The sequence below is a fragment of the Pelodiscus sinensis genome, chromosome 31 (assembly GCF_052426305.1).
Source record: "Pelodiscus sinensis isolate ZL-2025 chromosome 31, ASM5242630v1, whole genome shotgun sequence".
NCBI lineage: Eukaryota > Metazoa > Chordata > Testudines > Trionychidae > Pelodiscus > Pelodiscus sinensis.
The window spans coordinates 11,033,911-11,057,134 of NC_143082.1; the positions used below are offsets into that span (position 1 = coordinate 11,033,911).

A 23,224-nucleotide genomic window follows, 5' to 3' on the forward strand; every position below is an offset into this window, starting at 1 on the left:
GACCGTGAGGGCAGAGCGCCTCCTGATGAGTCACTTGCAGCACAGCGCCCCCTAGGGATCATTGGGGTCCGCATTGACCGTGAGGGCAGAGCGCCCTCTGCTGAGTCACTTGCAGCACAGCGCCCCCTAGCCCTGCCCTACGGCACTGGGCTCAGCACAGAGGCTATGTCTAGACTGCAAGCCTCTTTCGAAAAAGAGCATCTAGACTACTAGTACTTTTGAAAAAGCAAGCTGCTTTCTCGAAGGAGGGCACCGAGGCAGTCTGGATGCTCTCTTTCGAAAGAGCACAGTTTGCATGACATAGCGCCTTTTTTTGAAAAAAGGCATTATTCTTCGTAAAACGAGGCTTTTCACAGCCGAAAAAACTGCCGCGTTCTTTCCATTTACGCGGCGGCAGTCTAGACGCAGGGGAAGGTTTTTCGAAAAAAGGCCACTTTTTTCAAAAAAAACCTGCAGTCTAGAGTGACAGGAGCAGAGCTTCTCACCAATACGTTGCTACTAACATGTTCCCCAGTTGCCTCCCAGCCCCACTCACAAGTCACCCCTACACTGGCCCCACCTGAGCTACCAGAATCGCTCCCAGAATGCCCTCGCCTGCTCCCACTCCGGCCAAGTAAACTAAGTCAGCTCGATTGCTGCCAAACCCTAGGCTCCTGGCTGCTCCCTGAGGAGGCTGGGTTCAGACACAGGTCCCAGAGCTGGTTTTGACGGGAGACTGAGGCAGGGCCGGGAACACGGCCTAGCCACACATTCTGGCGGGGGGGGGGGGAGTTGTTTGGCCGGGGCCTGGGAGGGAGGGAGAACAATCGTGATGGAGCAGGGGCCGGTGTGTGCAGGAGGAAGGGAGCTAGGCTGTGGCTGTAGGCTCAGCAATAGGAAATGCTTTATTAGCTGGGAGTGGTGGAGAAAAGCCAGGCAGGAAGAGGCAGTAATAAGAAACATTTTTTGACTTCTCCCACATCCAGAGCTCAGAGATCTTGCCAATCCGCCGCGTTTGGGCCACAGGGAGAGAGAGGCCAGCCCCTGGGACTGGGGAGGGAAGCTAGAGGCACACTCCCCTCTCGCCAACTAGGGCAGGCGACAGCCGCTGGAGTAACCACCAGAGCCAAAGCTCTGCCGGGCCAGCGTCCCTTTGCAAATCTGGCAAGGTTGCTGCGTGGAGAGGGGAGGACGGAGGCTGACCCGTGAATCTGCTTCAGGCGGAAGCTCGCAGCGCCGTGGGCAGCTGCCTGGGGGGAGCTGGAACCGTGTCCGTCAAAGCCTGGGATCCAGACTCTGCAACCGAAGGAGAATTGCCTCTGGCCCCGGGAACCAGTCAGCACCGCCCCACTGGCAGCAGACAGACAGCCGGATAGAAGACGCCCGGATCTGGGTCAGGCAGGGTTCCGTTGCGTCTCCAGAGGCGCTACAGAGCCTGCCCGCCCACACGCAGCCTCTCCTCTGGGCCGGTGCTGTCAATGAGAGGGAAGGAGCCGTAGGTGAGTTGGAATGAACTGCTCTCTGGGGGTGTCGGGCTATTCTCAGGTTGCTACCAAAAGCGGAACGCGTGCAACTAAACGGGCCGCTCCTCAGCTCTCGGGAGAGCGCTGCTCGCTCACAGCAGCTGCCCCATATTGTAGCCCCGGCCTCACCCCCTTTGTTTTGTCCCCAGTTGGCCTCCTGCATCAGACTGTTCTTTGGGTCCCCCTTTCTCCACGATGGAGGAGAGACTCTCCGCTTTAGACTCAGATCCACTTTCAGGCACTGCTTGCTTCTGAGATATGCTCTGTGGCTTGAAGATAAATCAGAGTAACCACATTGAAGCCTGCAGGACTTGCACTGCTGCGCTTAGAATCAGGCCTTGTCTCAGTTGCCATCAGTGGGATAGCTCTGGATTGACACCATGGTAACTGAAGTCAGAAACGGGCCCTGAGTCCCTTTTCAGAAGATGACACACTATGTAAACGACCATGATAGGCTGTGCAATGGATCTAGCGCGGGACAAGTCGTGCAATAAAATCTTGCTGCCAGACGGTAGGATTGGAGAGTAGCAAATGTTTTGCAGCTATTTCCAAAAGGCGTTAGGAGAAATGTAGCAAAGTGCAGACTCAATTCTGGTAAATTAGTTGAGATGATGGAATTACAAAGAACTGGGAAATGATTGATATGACAGAGTCGAAGCACCCCGGCTTCTGAAAAGGAAAACTCTGTTCACCAAGCTATTCAAATTCCCGACCGTTTTCTATAAAAGAGCAGACAAAGGAGAACCAATTGACACGATTCATTTAGACTTTCCAAACGGCCTTTTACAAAGTTCCTCATAAGAGGTTACTGAAGCAGCTTCAGTAGTCCAGATATCAGAGGCAAAGGGCTATCTTGGGTCAGAAATTGGGTAAGAGATGGAAAAACAAAGATTACAAAGAGATGGTCACCAAAGCAAGTTACCAGCAGGGGCTATTTTGGAGCTGATGTTATTTAATTATATTAATTACTGATCTGGGAACGAAGGAAACCAGGCAGAGTGCACAATTTGCAGAGAACACAAAATGATTTAGGTTAGGCAAGACCGTGTGGAGCTCCAGAGGGACCTAATCAAGTTAAGGGAACGGGCAACGTGGTAGCAAATGAAATTCAGCCTAGGATAGAACGCCTCCCCTGCACAGAATTCCTAAACTGCTCAGGAAAGAAAGTCAGGTAGCTCGGCCTTAGCGTAATATCCCGCCATGTGGAGAAAGCAAATGGAACACTGGGGTGTGCAAGGAAGGGGCTGTTGCTGTCCTGTAGCTGGATAGGATATTCGGGGCTGGAAGGGGGCACGCCATTCTAGCACACGCACACATCCCAGGAGGGGGTCAGAGAGCTTTGCAGCGTTTGTTGTTTCTAAAAAGCTTCCAGGCTCGAAAAAAATCCCTTTCCCGTTTTCGGCACAATCCAAAAATCAGCCTGGTCCTCCTGTTTCTCTCCCACAGAGAATTTAAGAGAAAATAAACATGTGGGTGGGGAGGGGGCGTCTGGGCTAATTTTCTTTTTTTTTTTTTAAATAACAAAACCTGTTTCTCTGATTTCTAGTGTAGCAACTGCCTGGAGCACAGGGTAGCACAGAGCCCGTGCTGTGCAACACGGCTGCTCGAGGCATCTGCTGGCTCTGGGCACGTTGCACCAGGCATGCCAATGTTTCTGGAACAAATGCCGGGGCAGCCTCCAGGGCTCCGTTCAGCTCCGAAATGGGCCTGAACTAGACCTCGGAGCCAGGTGAATCGGATCTCTGGCTCCAACTCTGCATTGTCTGCAGCCCTAGGGATACAGCATGTGCCTTGGAGCACACCAGTGACCAGCTCCCGAAAGCGTCAGTGCCAGATGTCACTGCCCAGTGCCCCCGGCCAGCGCTGTACTGATGGGCCGGAGAGAGGAGGGGCATCTCTGCAGGTCTCCGATTTAGGTTCGAAGCCCATTGAAGTAAACAGAAAAACTCCCACTGAGTTCAGTGGGCTTTTGATCTAGCAACCCATGATCTAGCAACAAATCTAGCCTGGTTTGTCGAGGGCTGAGCACTCCCCCGGCTGCCTCTGACCTCAGGGGGAACCTCGGCACCTCCAACACCAGCCGAAAGCAGCTGTGTCCAGGAAACTGCTTACATCTGCTGCCTCCTGGCACAGGGCTGACACGGGTTGCGGGCCATGCGCTCATGTGCGCTGGGAGCTGCTGATTCTCAGGGAAGAAAAATAAGGAACCAGGTCATGCGATAAACAAAAGAGGCTTTTCTGCTCAGGGTTTGCTGGGCGCTAACCCTAAATCTCGCCCCGATGCGCCTGGGACTGCACAAACCGTGCATCTCATTTGACTGGGGGGGACGGGGATTGCTTTGTTGAGGAGTCTTGTTCCTGCTTTGGTTTCGCATCAGTTCATTAAACTGTTCTCCAGTGTGGCCCACATGGTGCAAAGGGAGCTAGTAGCTCAGGTGAGGAAGGGTGTTGGAAGAGGAGAAAGAGTTAGGTCTCAATCGCCAAACCCTCTGGGGTCCAATTCTCAGAGGTGCTGAGCACCCAAAGCTCCCAGACTTCAGTTGGAGTTAGGGGGCTCTGTGTAATGTAGTATGGTCCTGACCTGGGGGAGGCAGGACTTGAACCCACAACCCTATCCTTCCCAGGTGAGTGCCATAAGGTAGTGGGGCAGACTCCTGTGTGGCCTAGGGTGCTCTCCTGAGGAGGACAGGGGTGTGGGTTCAAGTCAGGCCTGGATGGGATGAAACAGCAGAAAGCTGGCGGCCCTGGGGCAGGTGGGATCAGGGGTGTCCCTGCGGTAAGCTGGGTGCTATGCTTGGGCTGTGGATGACCCTTACTGGCCTCTGTCTGTAAGCACTGCCCAGCGGGGGTTTGCCTTGAGGGCCCTGATGTGTAGACCATGGCCCAACCAGCTCTTACTGAAGAGGGAAGGAGTTTGAACAAAGGAAGGGTGTGGTTTTGGGGAAGAGCTAATTTGACTGGGAAAACATGGAGAGAAGAGACTAAGCAGAGGGCTGGGAGTGGAGGGGCCTATGTCCCCTTGCCCCAAGGGGTCTAGGGCTGCCAGCCCCCAACTCCTTATGTCCATGTCACGTCTATTCTGTGCTGTATCCTGGAGAAGCAATAAACCCTCTCTATTCTACTGGCTGGTGGAGTCTCATCATGCTGTAGATGGGGTGCAGAATTAGGGGGGTCCCTGACACACTGCCACACTCAGCACCTCTGAAAATCAGGCCCAAGATCAGGATCCCAAAAACGGAGACTTCCAGACATCTGTCTTGCTCATCTACGCTGCGATCGAGGGCATGCCGCACAGCCGGGGTTAGCCAGGTCTGCAGACTCAGGCTTCAGGGTTGTCCAATGGCAGTGTAGTTCTCCAGGTCCATGCTGGAGCCCAACTCTGAGACCCAGCACAGGACGGTCATGTCCTCTGGGGACAATTCCTGGCCGCGCTGGGTGGTTACACAATGCAAGGCGCTGCCTTTCTGCCATTCGGAGACCTGCTTTGCACCGGGCGCGCATGTCTCAAGCCCAGGGGCTGGTTAGAATCCAGCCCCGCTGGATGGGAACAGAACGTGCTGGAGGCTCTTGCCATCAGGAGTTTGGTGGGACACAGTCAAGTTCCTTCCAGACACAAGTCCAGAAACCACCATCATGGAAGGCAGATAGACCAAGGCCTGAATGAGCCACAAAGCCTGAGCTATCACATGCTCAGGTGGTCCTGCCACGGCACCATTAGGGCTTCTGATAGAACTGGAGAGGCAACTGTTTCCATTAAAGGAAAATTCTCCAAGGGGGCACTTGGATTTGGAACCAGGTTTATTGGCAGGCAGGCGGGAAGCCTACAGGCTGGTCCAGTACGGAGAGGACCTTGGGGGTTTCTATCTGACGCCTTTCCCCAGTACTAAGCACACCCCAGATTTATAAAACCAGCTCTGTGCTGCGCGAAGAGCGGAGCTGGCCTTACAGTGACAGTGAGATCCTGGGCCGGCCCATTGCTTGTGGGAGACGGGAGTGGGGCCAAGAGGGCCAAGGAGAGACAGCAAGTCATCTGCCTGCATTCAGAGCCCTGCTTCCTTGTGTGCTCTGAGCCACAGTGGCCGGTGGGGAATGGCAGCTCGGAGCACTCTTCCAGCTTTCTAACTTTGCAGTCTCCACCCACATTCTTAAGAGATGCATCTGTGATAGGTCCTGCCAAATTCACCGTCCATTTTGGGCGATTTCATAGCCCCGGGATTTTAAAATGTATAGCTGGCATGGTTTGGGCTATTTGAATCTGCAGTGTCACCATCAGAAAGGAGTTGGGGGGGGTCACAAGGTTATTGTAGGGGGGCAGATTGCGGTACTGCTGCTCTTATTTCTGTGCTGCTGCTGACTTCTCCAGCCCTGAAGGCAATGCAGAAGTAAAGGCAGCAATAAGATGCCACCCCTAAAAGAACTTCCTTGTGGGCCAGGGCCCCCAGCTTGAGAGATGCTGGGCTCCCCCATGAAGTCCATATAGGTAGCACAAAACAGATTTCCCAGGAGGAGGTTAGATTTCATGGTCCATGGTGTGTTTTCCATGGCCGTGAATTCAGTAGGGTCCTCGTCATTATAGATCAGGGCTACTTAACTTTCGAAGCCCTGGGCGGCCACAATGACACTCACCGCACATGCCGAGGGCCGCTACTTAAGTGTGGTTGCATATACATGCAAATATATGCAAATAGCTTCTTTTACACTGACGGGCATGAATACAAAGATTAAGGCAAGATTGCACAATACACAGGCCCCATTTAAGTCAGTTCTGCTGGTATTAATAAAATGCAATATTTACCCGAGTTCCACCCGTATGACAGCACTTTTAATGAGCAATGAGAGTCCAGGAATTTAACTACTAAAACGCATATCAACGGAAGACCATTCTATTGACTACTTTTTTGTTTTGGCTCCCCCCCGTGGGCTGCGTGTTGAGCCCCATGTAAACCAAAACTGCGGTGTGGACCGCAAACAAACCAGCTGCGGGCCACATGTGGCCATGTGTTGAGTAGCCCTGTTATAATATCATATCAACAGCACATGTGTGGAAGAGGTGGAATGGACGTTCCTTTAACTGACTATCCTCACCCAGGTTCTCAGCTTGTGTAAACGAATGTGCTTCTATTTATTCCACCGGAGCTACGATGAGTTACGGAAGCTGAGGACCTGGTACCTCTATTTATGTATGTGCGGTGCAAAGGGTCAAGACAAGATAAGGTCGCCTCTTCTGTCCTGATTAGCTTGCCAATATGCGGCGCCTCACCTAGTTGTTTGCATTAGAAGAGAAATTGACGATGCACTTTAGGGATTTCTCTGCTATAACTTGGTTTATTTATAATGAATGAAGGAAAAAAGAGCAGGCGGCTTCTTTACTCAGAATTTCCAAGCCAGTGTCTCAAGCCAGTCCTGCGCACCAAGCAGTAGGTGTCTGCTTCCCCGGGTTAGTATCATGATTGTTTCTCTTGCTGACTCCTGGTTTTGTGGGCTCTGCTTTTCTCAGATGTCAGAAAACCCTTTAGCGCCTACATTTGCAATGTGCCAGAGCGAAACCACACTGATCTCCCTGGGGTCATTCTTGATCCAGCCTTGCTACACAGCCTAGTGACTTGGGCAGTAGCTTCTCTTGTGTCTGGCTATCCTTACATATAAGAGGCTTGGCTTCTTCTGTGTGGTATGAATGAAAGGTGGCTGGCACAGCCTTGTGTTTTCCTATATCTTATTGCCTCTATATAAAACCATGGTACGCCCACATCTTGAATACTGTGTACAGATGTGGTCGCCTCATCTCAAAAAAGATATATTGGCATTGGAAAAGGTTCAGAAAAGGGCAACAAAAAATGATTAAGGGTTTGGAACGGGTTCCATGTGAAGAGAGATTAAAAAGACTTGGACTTTTCATCTTAGAAAAGAAGAGATTAAGGGTGGATATGATAGAGGTCTATAAAATTATGACTGGTATGGAAAAAGTGAATAAGGAAAAGTTATGTACTTATTCCCACAATATAAGAACTAGGGGTCACCAAATGAAATTAATAGGCAGCAGGTTTAAAAAAACCAAAAGGAAGTTTTTCTTCACTCAGCGCACAGTCAACCTGTGGAACTCCTTGCCAGAGGATTTTGTAAAGACTAGGACTTTAACAGGGTTCAAAAAAGAGCTAGATGGATTCATGGAGGTTAGGTCCATCAATGGTTATTAGCCAGGATGGGTAGGAATGGTGTCCCTAGCTTCTGTTTGTCTGGAAATGGATGACAGGGGAGGGATCACGTGATGATTACCTTTTGTGTTCCTTGCCTCTGGGGCAGCTGGTATTGATCACTGTTGGCAGGCAGGACACTGGGCTAGATGGACCTTTGTTCTGACCCAGATTGGCTGTTCTTATGCTCTTACACCCAAAGGTGAAAGTAACTTAAAATGTCTTACAGATACTGTACTATCCTTTTGCAGCCTGGGTGCCTGGCAGCTCCTGCGGTGAAGACTAGGACTTTAACAGGGTTCAGAAAAGAGCTAGATTGATTCATTGAGGTTAGGTCCATCAATGGCTATTAGCCAGGATGGGTAGCAATGGTGTCCCTAGCTTCTGTGTGTCTGGAAATGGATGATAGTGAGGATTACCTGTTGTGTTCTCTCCCTCTGGAGCATCTGGTACTGGCCACTGTCAGAAGACAGGATACTGGGCTAGATGGGCCTTTGGTCTGACCCAGTGTGGCCGTTCTTATGTTCTTTTAACCAGGGCTGTGATTGATGGTACCATCAACCCTTCCAGCAGGGCAACAATTTTTAAAAAAATTTCTTCCCTGTGTTACTCACTCCAGAGGCTAAAATGGGAAGGACTTGACACTTGGGATTGACTTTCTGTCCACTGCTGCTGCTGCCTGTTGGACCCTTTTGTGCGTCAGTTGGCTTAGGAGGAGGGGATGTTGCTCCAGGCACTGCCCTTGGGGTGTCCCGCGCCTGCAGGATAGTCTGTGAATTAAAACAAAAGGTGGGTGATGAAATCAAAGCACTTCGGTTAATTGGAGGGTTGGATCCAGGGGGCTGATCCTAGAAACAATGCAGAGACGATGTTCCCAGCTGGGCTTTCTCAAAGTTCAGTCCTGCTCAGCCTCTGACCTTGTAGCTCAGCGCTAAGACTAGGGATTGGTGTAGAGGCAGATTTGACAGCCTGGCACTCCATCCCAAGCCCTGCACTTGGTTCTGATCTTAGGGGTGTAGTTGGTACCAGCCAGGGCTCCAAGGCTGTGGAGACCTGACGAGGTTAGAGAGCTACAGAGAACATGTGAACGGTGGCACACGTGCCGAGGGTGCAGGAAATTAAAGTCTCCGTTTCTGGAGCAGAAGCTTCCTTCTCGAAGCAGCTGCCGGGAAAGCAGCAGAATAAAGCGAGTTCTCAGCTGCTCTCGGGACACCCCTCCCCCTCCCGCAGACCTTGATGAGAACCAGAAAGCTCAGACTCGGGTCACAGGGCTACTTGTGACAGAGATGCTTTGGGTCTTTGCAGTCCAAGCTGAGGGGCTTAAAGAGCCCATGAGCCATCTGTGTTAGCATAGGAGGGAGAGAGGGAACACAGATGAAGGGGGAGATGGAGGTGGCGGAAGGGATCAGAGAACATGGGAAAGAAGAGAAGGGAGGAAGAAAGAGAGAAGGGAAGGAAATGAAGGACAGAAGAAGCTCAGTTGTATCATGGGCAGTGTATGAACGGACCACTAGCCCCCAAGCCTGAGACCCTGCTCCTTATGTGCCCCCTGCAGCCTAGAGGTCCCCCCAGCATAACTGCTGGTCCCCGTCCCAGGCTAGCTAGTGCCCTCAGCTCCTCCAGGCCCGACACACCGGGAGGGAGAGCATGTGGCACTACCGCAGCCCTGGGAAGGTTGGCGACGTGGCGCCAGCCCCTGGAGCCCAGCGGCACAGCTGAAGTGGGGGTCTGGGACTGTAGTGTGGGTGGGGCCATGCCTGGCTGATGGGCCTCCCCCAGCCTCCCTGACCCATGGCGTATGGCCCAGCCACATCTGCCAATAGCAAATACCTCCGGCAGCCGGTGGTGAGACACTAATGGGGGACTCTTGAGTTTACAGGGAATTCTTTCCCAGGTGTCTGGATAGGGGGGATCTTGCCCAAGTGTCAAGAGTCTAATTGATCACCAGATTGGGGGTCCGATTGGGGGTTTATACAAATTATACTTTGTATAATTCATTATAGTCTGCAAATCATTATTTCAGCATGAGGCTCACTCAGCCAGAGGTCAGCAGAGGGTGGGTGAGATTCTCTGGCCTGCGATGTCAGACTAAGGCGATAGATGGAGTGGTGACGATTGATCTTCTGGAGTTTGATTTAGCAGGTCTAGTAAAGGCCTGCTCAATCAAACGCTGAGGGTGCCCCCACCAATGACGGAACTCCTGCTCCTCACGAAGAGTCAGGGAAGTCGACAAGAGCATTTCTCCCCTCAAACTCCTGCTGTAAGGACGGCGCCAAACTTGGCTTAAGATACGTAAAAAATACATAACAGGAGCCAACGTAGCTGGAGTTGCATCCCTTAAGCCAACCTTCGGCTGTAGTGTGGACCTGGCCTAAGAGGATCAGAATGGTCCCTTCTGGCCTTAGAGTTGATGAGACAGGGGGAGAGAAAGAAAAGAAATGGATGGTGCTAAACAGAGCCTTCCCAGCTCTCTGGAGGTACCTCTCAGCCCAATGCCGACTTCCCAGAAGCTTCCTTTGTCTCTCGGCTACAGCCCTAGGCCCAGCTCTGGATGGGGCTTAGCCTGCCAGGACAGCTGCCAACCAAACATGTGCACCGGGAGCCTGCAGTGCCTATTCCAGGATAGGGAGGACCAAAACTGTCTGAGACGAAGGGCCAGGTTGTGCTGGCACTTTGATTTCACCAGCAGTGGCTTCTGCTTACACTGGCGCTGAATCTGTGCCATGGGGACTGGATCCCAGATGGGGGTGCTGCCCACATGTGGGTGCAGCTGCGGGGCAGCACCTCTCTCTCCCCCCAGCAACACTGTCCCTTCTGTGCCAGCGTTTGGAGGGCGCGGCTTCGGGATCCCTGTTCGCTCAGCCTGCAGATGGATCCAGCCACTTTGCTCACCCTTGTAAGGGCCTCTGCCTGCTTTATCCACAAAAGCTACAGATCCCCTGTGCCAGAGGCAGCTCCTACTCCCACCCCGGCCTGCATCCCACTGGGCTGAGACTGTTTCCCCTCGGGGAGCCACAACAAACCGAGTTATTTTGGGGAGGAAAGGTCCCCGAGAGGCTGCCCTATGGCTGGAGCCAGGGCGCTGCTGTCTGGGCCTGATAGCCGTTTGTGCGGCTTGGAGCTGGGCGGTTTTGCATGACTCCCCTTTCCCATCAAGGCCAGAATCTAAACAATCTTGATTCCTGTTCTGTCTGCAGCAACAGGCACTGGGCAGGGCTCGGTGAATTGCAGGAAACGGAGCCATCAGCCTGTTTACGTGGAAATCGCAGACGTCCCAGAACGGAGGTGGGTGGAGACCCTGGGGCTCCCGGGGGGCCTGTCCACTTAGAAAGGGGGCCAGAAGCGAAGGAGACGGCTGCACTGCGGGGGAGGGTGGGGGGAACTTGGGGAGGGGGTGAGGTCAAGTCTTCCTCATGTTTAGCTTGGCAAGAATTTCCTTTTTACAAGGAAGAATTTAAAAAACAAACAATAAAAAAAAATCCTGCCGCTCCACAGGAACAGCTGGGAAACTTTTGGCTGCCGGCTCCCCGTTTATTTGTATCACTGATAAGCCTGATACCAAACCCCGTTGGAAGGCCCGGTCCGCATGCCTCCGCTGGCCCATAGAGCTCTGTGTTCCCAGCCATGGCCAGGCATCCATGCACCTTGGGCTCTCCTATTTCTCCACCTAGGGCGCAGCCCCCTTTGGTCTCCTTTACTCTAGATTATTGGGCTTGGCACAGCGTCACTGGACGGTGTCGAGTCAGCCATGAGAGAGCGGAGGGCAGCTTAGCTGGTCTGGTGGTTCCTTCTGGCCTCAGACGCTGTGACCGTGATGCATAGAGGAATGGTGCGGGGTAGCCTGGATCAGGGCTGTCTTTAGGACTGATGGGGCCCAAGGCAGTGCTACCAGGAGTGGTCCGAGGCTGGCTGCGGCAGCTGGCGCCCCAGGCGAAATGCGCAATTGGCGCCCCGACTGCAGGGCCGTCAATGGACTGACATCATCATCGGGCGCCCCAGGTGGCGGGGCCCTAGGAGGCAGCCAGGGCTGCCCCTGAGTACTACTACACTGGAGCCCCTGTGTCCGATGGCTGCAGCGCGGGAGGATGTTTGTTTAGAGCTGTGATTTTATCGTCTTTAGCAACACACCCATGAAATATTGGAGAACAAATTTTAAACTCAGAGCCTGTCCACTCACACGCTGAATTCAGAGGCCGACAGTGCAGACCTGGGGTTGGCACACGTGACTTCAGCACCACTCGAATGGCTCTTTCACAGTTCAGTGTCTGCGAACAGCCCTGGCAAGGCTTTGTCACTTTGACAGAAACTAGATCCTCTCGGGAGGAAACAGAGCCATAGACCAAGGATAGGAAGAGGCCAGTGGGTGGACATTAAGACCCAGGGGTGCCCCCCGTTTTCGGGTGCCCGATGCTGCTGCATATCTGCCTGTGGGTAAGGACAGCTTTGGCCTGGGTGAAGGGAAGCTCAGCTCACCTTCACAAGGTCTTTCCGAGCCATTGCGCTTTGATCTGGCAAGACTTATTGTTTAGACCTAGTTAAATCCAGGGCCAGATTAAGGGGCGGGCTAGCCGGGCAGCTGCCCGGAGTGCCAACCTATAGGGGGCACCTGATTAAAGTGGTAAGGGACTCCACGTGCCCGGGGGCGGGGCCATGCATATGCCGCACGCTCGGGCGCTTAGTGCCCCTTACCACTTCAATCAGGCGCCCCCCATAGGTTGGTGCCCGGGGGCAAGGCCGCACGCCCACTGCCCAGGGTCAAGTATAGCTTGGTCCGGCACTGGTTAAATCCTACTAGCTACACTGGTCCCCTTTGGCCCTGCTGCATCGCGTTACCACCCTCTTTGACTTTCCTGAGTCCCCCAGGACTTCCTGCCACCGACATTGCCCCCACGTTGGTAGTGAACACGTCATGTAGCATGTTTTTGGCTCCCTGTTTCAAAACTGTAGCTGTGCTGGTGACGGATGAGCCCAGGCCCTGGTTTCTGTACTGCTGTGCTTTGTCAAGTACCTAGATCTTGAATACTGTGTACAGATGTGGTCTCCTCACCTGAAAAAAGATATTTTGGCCTTGGAAAGGGTTCAGAAAAGGGCAACTAAAATGATTAGGGGTTCGGAACGGGTCCCATATGAGGAGAGGTTAAAGTGACTGGGACTTTTCAGTTTAGAAAAAAGGAGACAGAGGGGGGATATGATAGAATCATGAGTGGTGTGGAGAGGGCCGATAAAGAAAAGTTATTTATTAGTTCCCTAAATAGAAGAACTAGAGGACACCAAATTAAATTAATGGGTAGCAGGTTTAAAACTAATAAAAGAAAGTTCTTCTTCACACAGCGTGTAGTCAAACTGTGGAACTCCTTGCCAGAGGAGGCTGTGAAGGCTAGGACTATAATAGAGTTTAAAGAGAAGCTAGATAATTTCATGGAGGTTAGGTCCATAAAAGGCTATTAGCCAGGGGACAAAATGGTGTCCTTGGCCTCTGTTTGTCAGAGGCTGGAGAGAGATGGCAGGAGACAAATCGCTTGATCATTGTCTTCAGTTCACCCTCTCTGGGGCACCTGGTGCTGGCCACTGTCGGCAGACAGGATACTGGGCTAGATGGACCTTTGGTCTGACCCAGTACGGCTGTTCTTATGTTCTTATGTTCTAGATGGATGTTACAAGGAGGAGGGAGAAAAATTGGGCCTCTGAGGATAGGACAAGAAGCAATGGGCTTAAACTGCAGATTTAGGCTGGACATTAGGGAAAACTTCCTACCTGTCAGGATGGTGAAACACTGGGGGTATGTCTACACTACCCCGCTAGTTCGAACTAGCGGGGTAATGTATGCATACCGCACTTGCTAATGAAGCCCGGGATTTGAATTTCCCGGGCTTCATTAGCATAAGCGGGGAGCCGCCATTTTTAAATCCCCGCTGCTTCGAACCCCGTGTAGCGCGGCTACACGGGGCTCGAACTAGGTAGTTCGGACTAGGGTCCTATTCCGAACTACCGGTACTCCTCGTGAAACGAGGTGTACCGGTAGTTCGGAATAGGCACCCTAGTCCGAACTACCTAGTTCGAGCCCCGTGTAGCCGCGCTACACGGGGTTCGAAGCAGCGGGGATTTAAAAATGGCGGCTCCCCGCTTATGCTAATGAAGCCCGGGAAATTCAAATCCCGGGCTTCATTAGCAAGTGCGGTATGCATACATTACCCTCCTAGTTCGAACTAGGAGGGTAGTGTAGACATACCCAGGAATACATTGCCTGGGGAGATATTTAAGAGCAGGTTAGACAGACACCTGTCAGGGATGGGCTAGATCGAGGGTGTCCAACACACTTGCCATTAACCACATGTGGCTATTGGCCAGCTGAGTGTGGCTAATTGGCTATAGCAGTAGCCACTATATTCTTTAAATCTTCAGAATAATGTGGCTGGTTCACTATAGCAGTAGCCACTGCAGCGGCTACTGCTTCAGAACTGGTTGGACACCACAGGGCTAGACAGTGCTTGGTCCTGCCATGAGCGCAGGGCACTGGATTTGGTGACCTCTTGAGATCCCTTCCAGTTCCAGTGTTCTATGATTCTAGGACATCGAGTGCTGTGCTCCACTCCAGAGATGGCTGCATTTCGGTGATGGGGAGGCCCGCCCAGCCTCTAAAATGCTTCGGCGCAGCTTTTCCTGGGATAAGAGGAAGAGCAGCAGCACAAGTTGTTAGAACGAAAAGAGGCTGGTGTGTCCATTGCTTTACCCACAATACAACACGGGACACGGTTGGGTCCCATGGAAAGAACCATGCTTACTACACACACGCAAGACCTAGCTACAAAGATCCTGCCGATCTGGCTGATTTGTGGTGGCTTCTCCAGCCCCCAACACAGTAAACGCCTCTAGCAGACTCGCAAACCATGTAAAGATAGAGTACCCCGTTCCTGTCTATTACCCTTCTGTGTAACTATGGGTTGCTGTCAATGAATGCAGGGATTGTGCTGTGTTTATGTACACACATTACCCACGCAGACTGGTCTCCCGGAGACTGAGTTTAGCTGGAATGGGTTTCCATGAAGTTATATGTTGCAAAGATCTCCTGGAATCGCTCTCAGGAAGAGGTGATAACCAGGATGTCCTGGCTAAGTTCCACTCTGGATAATTCTGTCCTACCTACCTCCATCCTGTCCCTCCCCTCCCCTCCAATTCCAGTTGACTGCAAAATCCTTTACTTCCTCTCCAAGGCCATTGTGTAGCTTTGCTGAGCGACTGCTAAGCAGCTGACCCATTCCAGCCCAGATGTGATGTGGCTGCCTCTCAGGGACACATGACGTGAACTCCCCCCCCCCCCCCGATATAATAGAATTGCACCACGATAATACCAATTTGCAGTGGCAAAGAGCGTTTGCATCCCCCAGGGGAAAGACGTGACAGAATTGTGAGGCTGCGCTATTCATTCCTTCCCTTTTCTCCAGAGAAAATGCTGCAAGGAGCCATTGGGAGCTTCCTCCTGGCCGTTCTGACTTTTGCACAGAGCTTTCCAGAAGGTACGTAGCTGAAAAGCCAGCGTGACTAACAAAAATGCCGGGTTCCCAGAGGACGGCTGTTTCTTTCGGGAGCGTACAGGAAGCTGAAATAAATGGCTGGCGATTTGGAGATGTATTTATATTCCGCCTCTCAAAATAAGTCACTGTCCCTGGCAGTTTATTCAGGCCACTGAGTGTCTGCCTGGTGAGGCAGCACTGCCTAGTGGTCAGAGACGGGCGCTGGGAGTCAGGATTCCTGGGTTCTATTTCACATGACCAGGGGTGCGTTGTTTCCCCTCATTTGTCACTGACCTCTCTTCCAGTGTTAAGTCACATGCTTTAAGAAAGGGCTGGAGACAAGAAGGTCTGGAATAGTCTTAAATAACGAGGGCTTTTCCTGCAGATGGGCTCCTCTTCATGGGTGGCGAGTTGTATGGGCTCGTGGTGCCCATGCTCTACCAATATTTGGAGCTGGAGCAGGCTCTGGCCCCCCCACGCGAACTCCCATCCCAGCACCAGAGCATCCCTGCTGTGCACAACCTTCACTGAGCTCCCCCTTGTCGGCTGCTGCTGCCATGCACGGCGTGCTCAAACCGGTGGGCAGGGAGACCCTCGAGCATGACGTAACATCACGGCCCGGGATTTTAAAACTTCTGGGCACTGCTTTGCGGGTTTGGAGTCTGGGGACGGAGTGCAGACTCTGGCCCCGCAAAGTGGAAGGCAGAAGGTAGGGGAGGGAGGGGGGAGGAAGGGGCTTGTGCGGAGGGGGAGGAGAGAGGGGGAAGAAAGGGGAAGGCACCAATGGGACAGGGTAGAGGAGAGACAAATGCCAGGGGGCCAAGTGCAGACAATGAGGAAAAGGGCAGGAGGGGAGGTGTCAGTGGGAGGGGGACAGGGTGATGCTGGGAGGGAAGAGGGTAAGGGCATTGGGGGATGGAGGAGGAGGGGTGGGCATGAGGAAGGCAGGGATGGAGCAAGTCATGTGTGAGGGCACAAGGGCATAAGGGAAATGGGGGCAGAGGGAGGGGAGAGGGTGGACATCAGGGAAAAAGAGGGCAAAGGGGGCAGGCAGTGAGGAAAGGGGGAGGCACCAGGAGGATGCAGGAATAAGAGAAGATGCAGGTGCCAGGGGATTCTGGGGGTGAAGCAGAATGGCAGACACCTGCAGGGGAGGGACCAGCACCAGAGGAGGGACGCAGGGCAGGTGTGTAGAGGGAGGTGTTAGAAGAGGGGATGAGGAAGGGTAGCTCACATGATCAGAGTGGGGCTACTGGAGGAGTGGGCACAAGGGGGAGAGAAGGGCTGGTGGAGAGGGGCAGATTACAGGAGGGCTGAGGGCAGTGAGAAGGGCAGGAGTCAGGACAGCAGAGGAGGGTGAGGAGTTGGGGGGCAGCAGGCACCAGGGGAGATGATGGAACAAGGGGAGGAGACATGGCAGCAGAGAGAAAAGGGAAAGGTTTAAAAATATTTATTAATAACTTGGGTGGCACATCCAAACAAGCCACATGAACTCAGTACTGGTGCACAACACAAAATTCATTTTGCTCATGGGAGGAAATTCTTAGGCTATGTCTACACTGGCTGTTTCTTGCACAAGCACATCTTGCACAAGAGTTCTTGTCCAAGAAATCTTGCGCAAGAATATGTCCCACTCTGCCATGTGCGAGCTGTGCTTTTGCACAAGAGCATCAATGGCAGTGTGGACGCTCTCTCGCCCTTTTTAGCCATAGGGGTTTCTTGCGCAAGAAATCCCTGCCAAGCATCCATACTGCCCTCTTGCACAAGAGAGCTTACACCTGTTAGAAAAGAGCATAGCTATTGCACAAGACGCCCTCTCTTACCACGCCGTACTGTACATTTCCTTGTGCAAGAGCAGGCGGGCAGTGTGGATGCTCTGTGGGTTCTTGCACGGCTGTACTTGCGCAAGAAGCCACGAGTGTAGACATAGCCTTAGAGGGAACACTTCCCCCAGCCTCTCTGCCCCCGAGTTAATGTCCCACACATTGGGTTAATGCAACTGCAGGATAGTTGCATGAGGGGGGTTTGGTGGGGGCCAAACTAATCCCTGTTGGTAGGAGGATGGTGGGAAAATCCCTTCGAGAGGGGTGACATGACACCTTTTACTTCTGGTCATGTGTCCATCTTGCCCCGAGCGTGTTACCTCCAGAGGCATAGCTAACAGGAGGGGGGAGGTCAGGGGGCGTGGCTAATGGGGACCAGGGGGCGTGGCTAATGGGGCACCACCAAAAATTATACAAACCTGCCACCCATGCTCCTCTTAGTGATGGAGGGTGCTCTCTTCCTGGGATGGTATCACCCCCTCCGGTTACCCCAGTCTGCTGGGGCCAGTGCCCAGCTCTGTCACTGGTCTGCCCCAGCCCAGGGTTAGGTTCTTCCCTCTGCTCCCAGCTGTCCAGTGCCAAACCAAGGAGGCAAGATGTGAGGCCCTGTTGTTACGCTCAGCACTGTCAGAAAGCTGGAGGGGCATGTTAGAGATGGGCCCAAGCTATGAAAGAGGCCAGGGATAAAAGTAATTTAAATTTCATACAGATATTGAAGTCAAAGGGGGATAGTTCTGCTGGTCTGTAACTTTAAAAACAACAAATTGCACCTTAGGATGCGTCTGCACAGCACCCTAAACTCAAAATAAGATGCGCAATTTGCGCTACACAAGTTGCATAATCTTATTTCGATCTAATTTGGAAATAGGCTATTTCAAAATTTGGCATGTCTACAGTGCCAAATTTCAAAATAACGCACTATTTCGAACCATTCCTTATCCCTCGTGGCAAAATAGCACGCCTGTTATTTCGAAAAAGGATATCTGTGGTATCCCGAAATAGCCATGCAGTGTAGACGTACCCATAGGTATCCCGAAATAGCTACCCCACACCCAAGGAACACATCCACTATTTCAAAATAATTTTTAAATTAACAGACACGCTATTTTGGCATCCTTGTAAACATTGTTCCATGAGGAATAAGGGATGTCTCAAAATAGTGCTTTATTTCAAAATTTGGTGCCTTGTAGACATGCCAAATTTCAGAATAGCCTATTTCAAAATAAAATCAAAATAAGATACACAATTTGCGTAGCGCAAATCGCGTATCTTATTTCAATTTTAGAGTGCAGCTTAAACGTACCCTTCGGGTGTGTCTAGACTATAGGGTTTTTTCGAAAAAAGTGGCCTTTTTTCGAAAAAACTTCCCGGGCATCTAGACTGCTGCCACGTTCTTTCTAAAGTAAATCGAAAGAACGTGGCAGTTTTTTCGACTGCGGAAAACCTCGTTTTACAAGGAATAACGCCTTTTTTCGAAAGTGCTCTTTTGAAAAAAGGCGCTATGTCATGCAAACTATGCTTTTTCGAAAGAGAGTATCCAGACTGCCTGGGTGCTCTCTTTCGAAAAGGAGGCTTGCTTTTTCGAAAGTACTGGTTGTAGTCTAGACACTCTTTTTCAAAAGTATCTTTCGAAAGAGGCTTGCAATCTAGACATAGCCTTAGAGACTATCATAAACATATATATTATCATAAGCTTTTTGAGCATTACACCTCATGAAGTGGGTTTTGCCAAAGAAAGCTTATGATACTATATATATATATTTTGTTAGTATCTCAGGGTATGTCTACACTACAGCACTAATTTGAACTAACTTAATTCGAATTAGTTAATTCGAACTAAGCTAATTCGAACTAGTGCATCTAGACCTAAAAACTAGTTCAAATTAGCATTTTGCTAATTCGAACTAGCATGTCCACATTGAGTGGACCCTGAACCGAGGTTAAGGCTGGCCAGAAGCAGTGCCGGCAGGGCATCAGGTTAGGACTTAGAGCGTGGAGCTGCTGTCTCAGGCTAGCCGAGGGCTGTGCTTAAAGGGACCCGACCCCCACCCCGGACAGACAGTTCTCAGAGGTTCCCCGCTTGCAAAGCAGTCCTGGCTTGGAGTGCCCTGAGTGCCCACACTCGGCACATCACAGCACTCGGACATCAGCCCGGCTGCACTTGCCGCAGGCTGCCATCTGGGGGGGGTCAATCGGGGGGCTGCAGGAGAGTTTCCACCCCGAGGAGCCCGCAGAGCCACCCCAATCCTCCTCATCGGGGGCTCGTACCCCATTCCTCCCTCACATCCTTCCACTTACCCCTCCCTAGCCCCCGTTCCTGATGTACAAAATAAAGGTCATGTGTGGTCAAAAATAGAAACTCTCTTTATTTAACAAAACTCGGGGAGACTGGGAAAAGGAGGTGGGAGAGGGGAAGAGAGAGGGTGGGAGAGGGGAGGGCAACTAAAATGATCAGGGGTTTGGAACAGGTCCCATATGAAGAGAGGCTAAAGAGACTGGGACTTTTCAGCTTAGAAAAGAGGAGACTGAGGGGGGATATGATAGAGGTCTATAAAAACATGAGTGGTGTGGAGAGGGTGCATAAAGAAAAGTTCTTCATTAGTTCCCATAATAGAAGGACTAGAGGACACCAAATGAAATGAATGGGTAGCAGGCTTCAAACTAACAACAGAAAGTTCTTCTTCACAAAGCAAATAGTCAACCTGTGGAACTCCTTGCTGCAGGAGGCTGTGACGGCTAGAACCATAACAGAGTTTAAAGAGAAGTTAGATAAATTCATGGAGGTTGGGTCCATGGAGTGCTACTGGGCTAGATGGACCTTTGGTCTGACCCAGTATGGCCATTCTTATGTTCTTATGTTCTAAGCTCAGGGCTCAGGGTCGGTGGTCTCACTGGACAACCCTGATTTTCATGCAAACCTGCTCCTGGGTGGCCAGGCTGGCAGCTCTCCTGCCCTAGACGGCCACTTTCCTGTGCCTAGTGCGGAGGTTGTGGATGAGGTCCACGATCTCCGCACTAGACCAGGTGGGCGCCCACCTCTTGCGGCCCCGGGCAAGCTCCCGGGAGCCACCAGCCTGGTCCCGGGAAGAGGCGGAGGGCTGGCTGGCAGCAGGTGGATGGTTCATGCCGTGCCAGGTGCAGGGTCTGCTGGCTGGGTGCTGGCAGGCTTGCACCTGGCACGGGCACCGTAGCCAGACCGTGCCCCTTTAAGGGCTCCGGGGCCGGGAGGGGGGCAGAAGAGTTTCCCTGGTGGTGCCCAGAGTGGCCACCAGGGAAAGCTGGGGAGGGCTAGCCTCCCACTAGTTCGAATTAAGGGGCTACACAGCCCTTAATTCGAACTACTTAATTCGCACTAGGCGTTAGTCCTCGTAGAATGAGGTTTACCTAGTTCGAATTAAGAGCTCCGCTAGTTCGAATTAAGTTCGAACTAGCGGTTTGTATGTGTAGCGCCTATCAAAGTTAATTCGAACTAACGTCTGTTAGTTCGAATTAACTTTGTAGTGTAGACATACCCTCAGGGTGTATCTAGACTACAGGGTTTTGTCGACGAAACTATACCTGCGTCTACACTACAGCCAAGTTCTGTCAACAGTAAGTCGACAGAACGTGGTAGTTTTGTCAACGGCGGTAAACCTCATTCTACGAGGAATAACGCCTTTTGCTGGAATGTGGGGAGAGCCCAATGTGCCCCACCCAGCTCCGCTCCGTCCGTGAATCGTGCTGCCTCATTTGTGTCCCACAGAGAAGGTCACATGTGCCTGTGACTTGGAGTCGTGTAACAATCACACCTGCCAGGGGAAGGTGTGTTTTGTGAGCAAAAATCTGGATAGCGGGAAGGTATTCAAGAAGAAGGGCTGCCTGGGCAAAGACACCCAGTTGCAGTGCTCGAGTTCGGAGAAGGAATACGCCACGCGCTGCTGCAACTCCAACATGTGCAACGAGAACATGAATATCTTCCTGGAAGGTACAGCCCGGCTGTGTCTCCCCTGACTGTGCCCAGGCTGGCTGGCAGCACGGGGCTCCCCCACTGGCTGTTTGCCCCAGGCTCTCACCCCTTGCCTTGGGGAACCCTCCAGCAGCCTTTGGGGAGACCGAAATTCCCTCAGAAATCAGTCGGAGGCCACCCCGGTCCCTGCAGGCCTCTTTCCTTTTAGACACTGGCCCTTTCTCCAGTGCAATACGCTGCCTGCTTGCACAGCTGCACCTCACCGCAGCTGCCTGGGCCCCCCTCCCAGCCCTGAGCTCAGGCGCTGGGCTGTTGCCTCCCGCAGTCGGTGCTCCCTGGGGCCCCGCAGGCTCTGCCCTGCTCCTTCAACGGGAGGGAGCTATCCGCAGGGGGTGGGTGGCGTCTGCTGTCAGCTCGCCCGCCAGTTGGAGCCCTGGGACTCTCCGCCAGCTGCCCAGCAACTGTTCAGGGCTCCAGGGGAGTAGCACTGGCCCCTTCAGACCCTGGCTGTCCTGAGGCTGGCCCTGCATGGCTCTAGACCAGGGGTGGGGAACCTCAGGCCCCCAAGGCTCCAGCCTCCCCCACTGCCCCACCGCAGGGCTGGAGCACACAAAATCTACCAGGCTGGGCCCCCCCAGGCTCTGGTGTGTGAGGGGCACGTGGGGAGGATCTTTCTCCTCAGTCGGGGGCCACGTCAGTCAGGGCTGTTTTTATTTTTGCTTCTTGCTTGTGTGCGGCCCCGACTGTTTTTTCTGTGGGTCAGCAGCCCTTCCCCCCCAACGGTCCCCCCGCCCCTGTCCTAGAGTGTAAGATACATAACGCCCATGCCCCAGAGCCTGCTCTGACTCCATGCGCCAGAGCCGGGCAGAGGCATCCTTACTGCATTTGCCCCAGGACTCCATCTCAGCTCATCCTCTTCCCCACCTCAGCTGAAGTGCAGCCCGAAACGCCGACCTCTCTGAAGAACCTTCTCCTGATGATCCTTGTCCCCCTGCTGGCCTTCCTGGTCATCGGGATGCTCCTTGCGCTCTCCTGCTGGAAGCTGGCTCAGCATCGCAGGAGACGGCTCCTCTTCCAACACAACAACTTGGGCGATACCGACCTCATGCTGAAAGCCTCCATGGCCGGAGACGGCGTCTTAGAGGTGAGAGGGCCTCCCACCGCCTGCACGCTACAGCCAAGACACAGAGCTGGCCAGAGACGGCCTCCCGCCCTGCCCCTCCTCAGGTCTGAATAGCAGAAATCAGGGAAGGCAGGATTCAAACCCTTGACTCTGGGTCGCAGTCAAGGTCTCCCTCTAACTAAGAGGCTATAGCAGGGTTTCCCAGCCTATGGGTCGGGACCCACATATGGGTCGCCATTACATTTCAAAAGGGACTCCAAGTGTCTCCCCAGGTGGCTCTGTCTCCCCTCCTCCCCCCGTTTTTGAATTGCCTTGGGTCACCAAGTCTTCCTGAATGGGTCGCCATCTGGAAAAGGTTGGAAACCGCTAGGCTATCGCAATGACTAGGAAAGGGTTAGGGTTGCCATGGATGCATATGGCCTTCAGAAGTCTCTTTCCACCACCCCCACCCCCCATGGGTAGCAGGCGGATGTCTCTGCCCCATTGCGGGGAACATGTCATTGGACCTCCACGTCACGCCACACTCTTCCTTGCAGCTTCCCCTCCATCTCCACAACTGCCCTCCTGCCACAACGCTGCCACCCTGTGCCCCATCTCCACCCCACTCCTCCGGCCAGCATTCACCCCCTCTCCGTGTCCTTTGCCTCCAACCAGCCTACCACAGTGCACCAATCCCCACCCCCCAAAATCCAGGCGTTCTGCCCCCCTCACAATGCCCACGACGTGTCCCAGCCCCCAGCAGTCTCAGCACCCTTGTGCACCCTACCTACCTCCCAGTTCCCCCTCCTGATCGCCGTGGTAACAGAAGAGGTGGAAGGCCCAGACGGAGGGATTTAATGTCGCTGGCGGGGTTGCTATGCCAGCAGCAGTTTGCAAGGTTACCTTGCTGCAAGCTCTCTCGCTGACTTCCCTCAGGACCTGCTGAACGAGGACTGCACCACGGGCAGCGGCTCCGGCCTGCCCTTTCTGGTCCAGAGAACTGTGGCTCGACAGATCGCTCTGGTGGAATGTGTCGGTAAGAAAACCCAGCTCCGGGCTAGGCACTGCAGCTGACTGCACATCTGCCCCTGGCGCAGGAGGGTCCCTCTGGCTCAGCTACCACCTGAGCCCTTCAGCCAGGCCTGTGCC

The 23,224-nt window shown here is 52.9% G+C and overlaps 1 protein-coding gene across 1 annotated transcript in view; it reads left to right on the forward strand.

The window, feature by feature from the left end:
• The first annotated feature begins 824 nt into the window (after positions 1-824).
• The window catches only part of ACVRL1 (activin A receptor like type 1), a 43,307-nt gene continuing 20,907 nt past the window's right edge, over positions 825-23,224 (forward strand). Inside the window, exons 1-6 of the mRNA XM_075902033.2 lie at positions 825-1,478; positions 10,891-10,978; positions 15,136-15,207; positions 20,770-20,991; positions 21,903-22,117; positions 23,012-23,111. Coding sequence (XP_075758148.1) covers positions 15,141-15,207; positions 20,770-20,991; positions 21,903-22,117; positions 23,012-23,111 — 604 coding nt within the window. The 5' untranslated portion in view covers positions 825-1,478; positions 10,891-10,978; positions 15,136-15,140. The remainder of the gene's footprint in view (positions 1,479-10,890; positions 10,979-15,135; positions 15,208-20,769; positions 20,992-21,902; positions 22,118-23,011; positions 23,112-23,224) is intronic.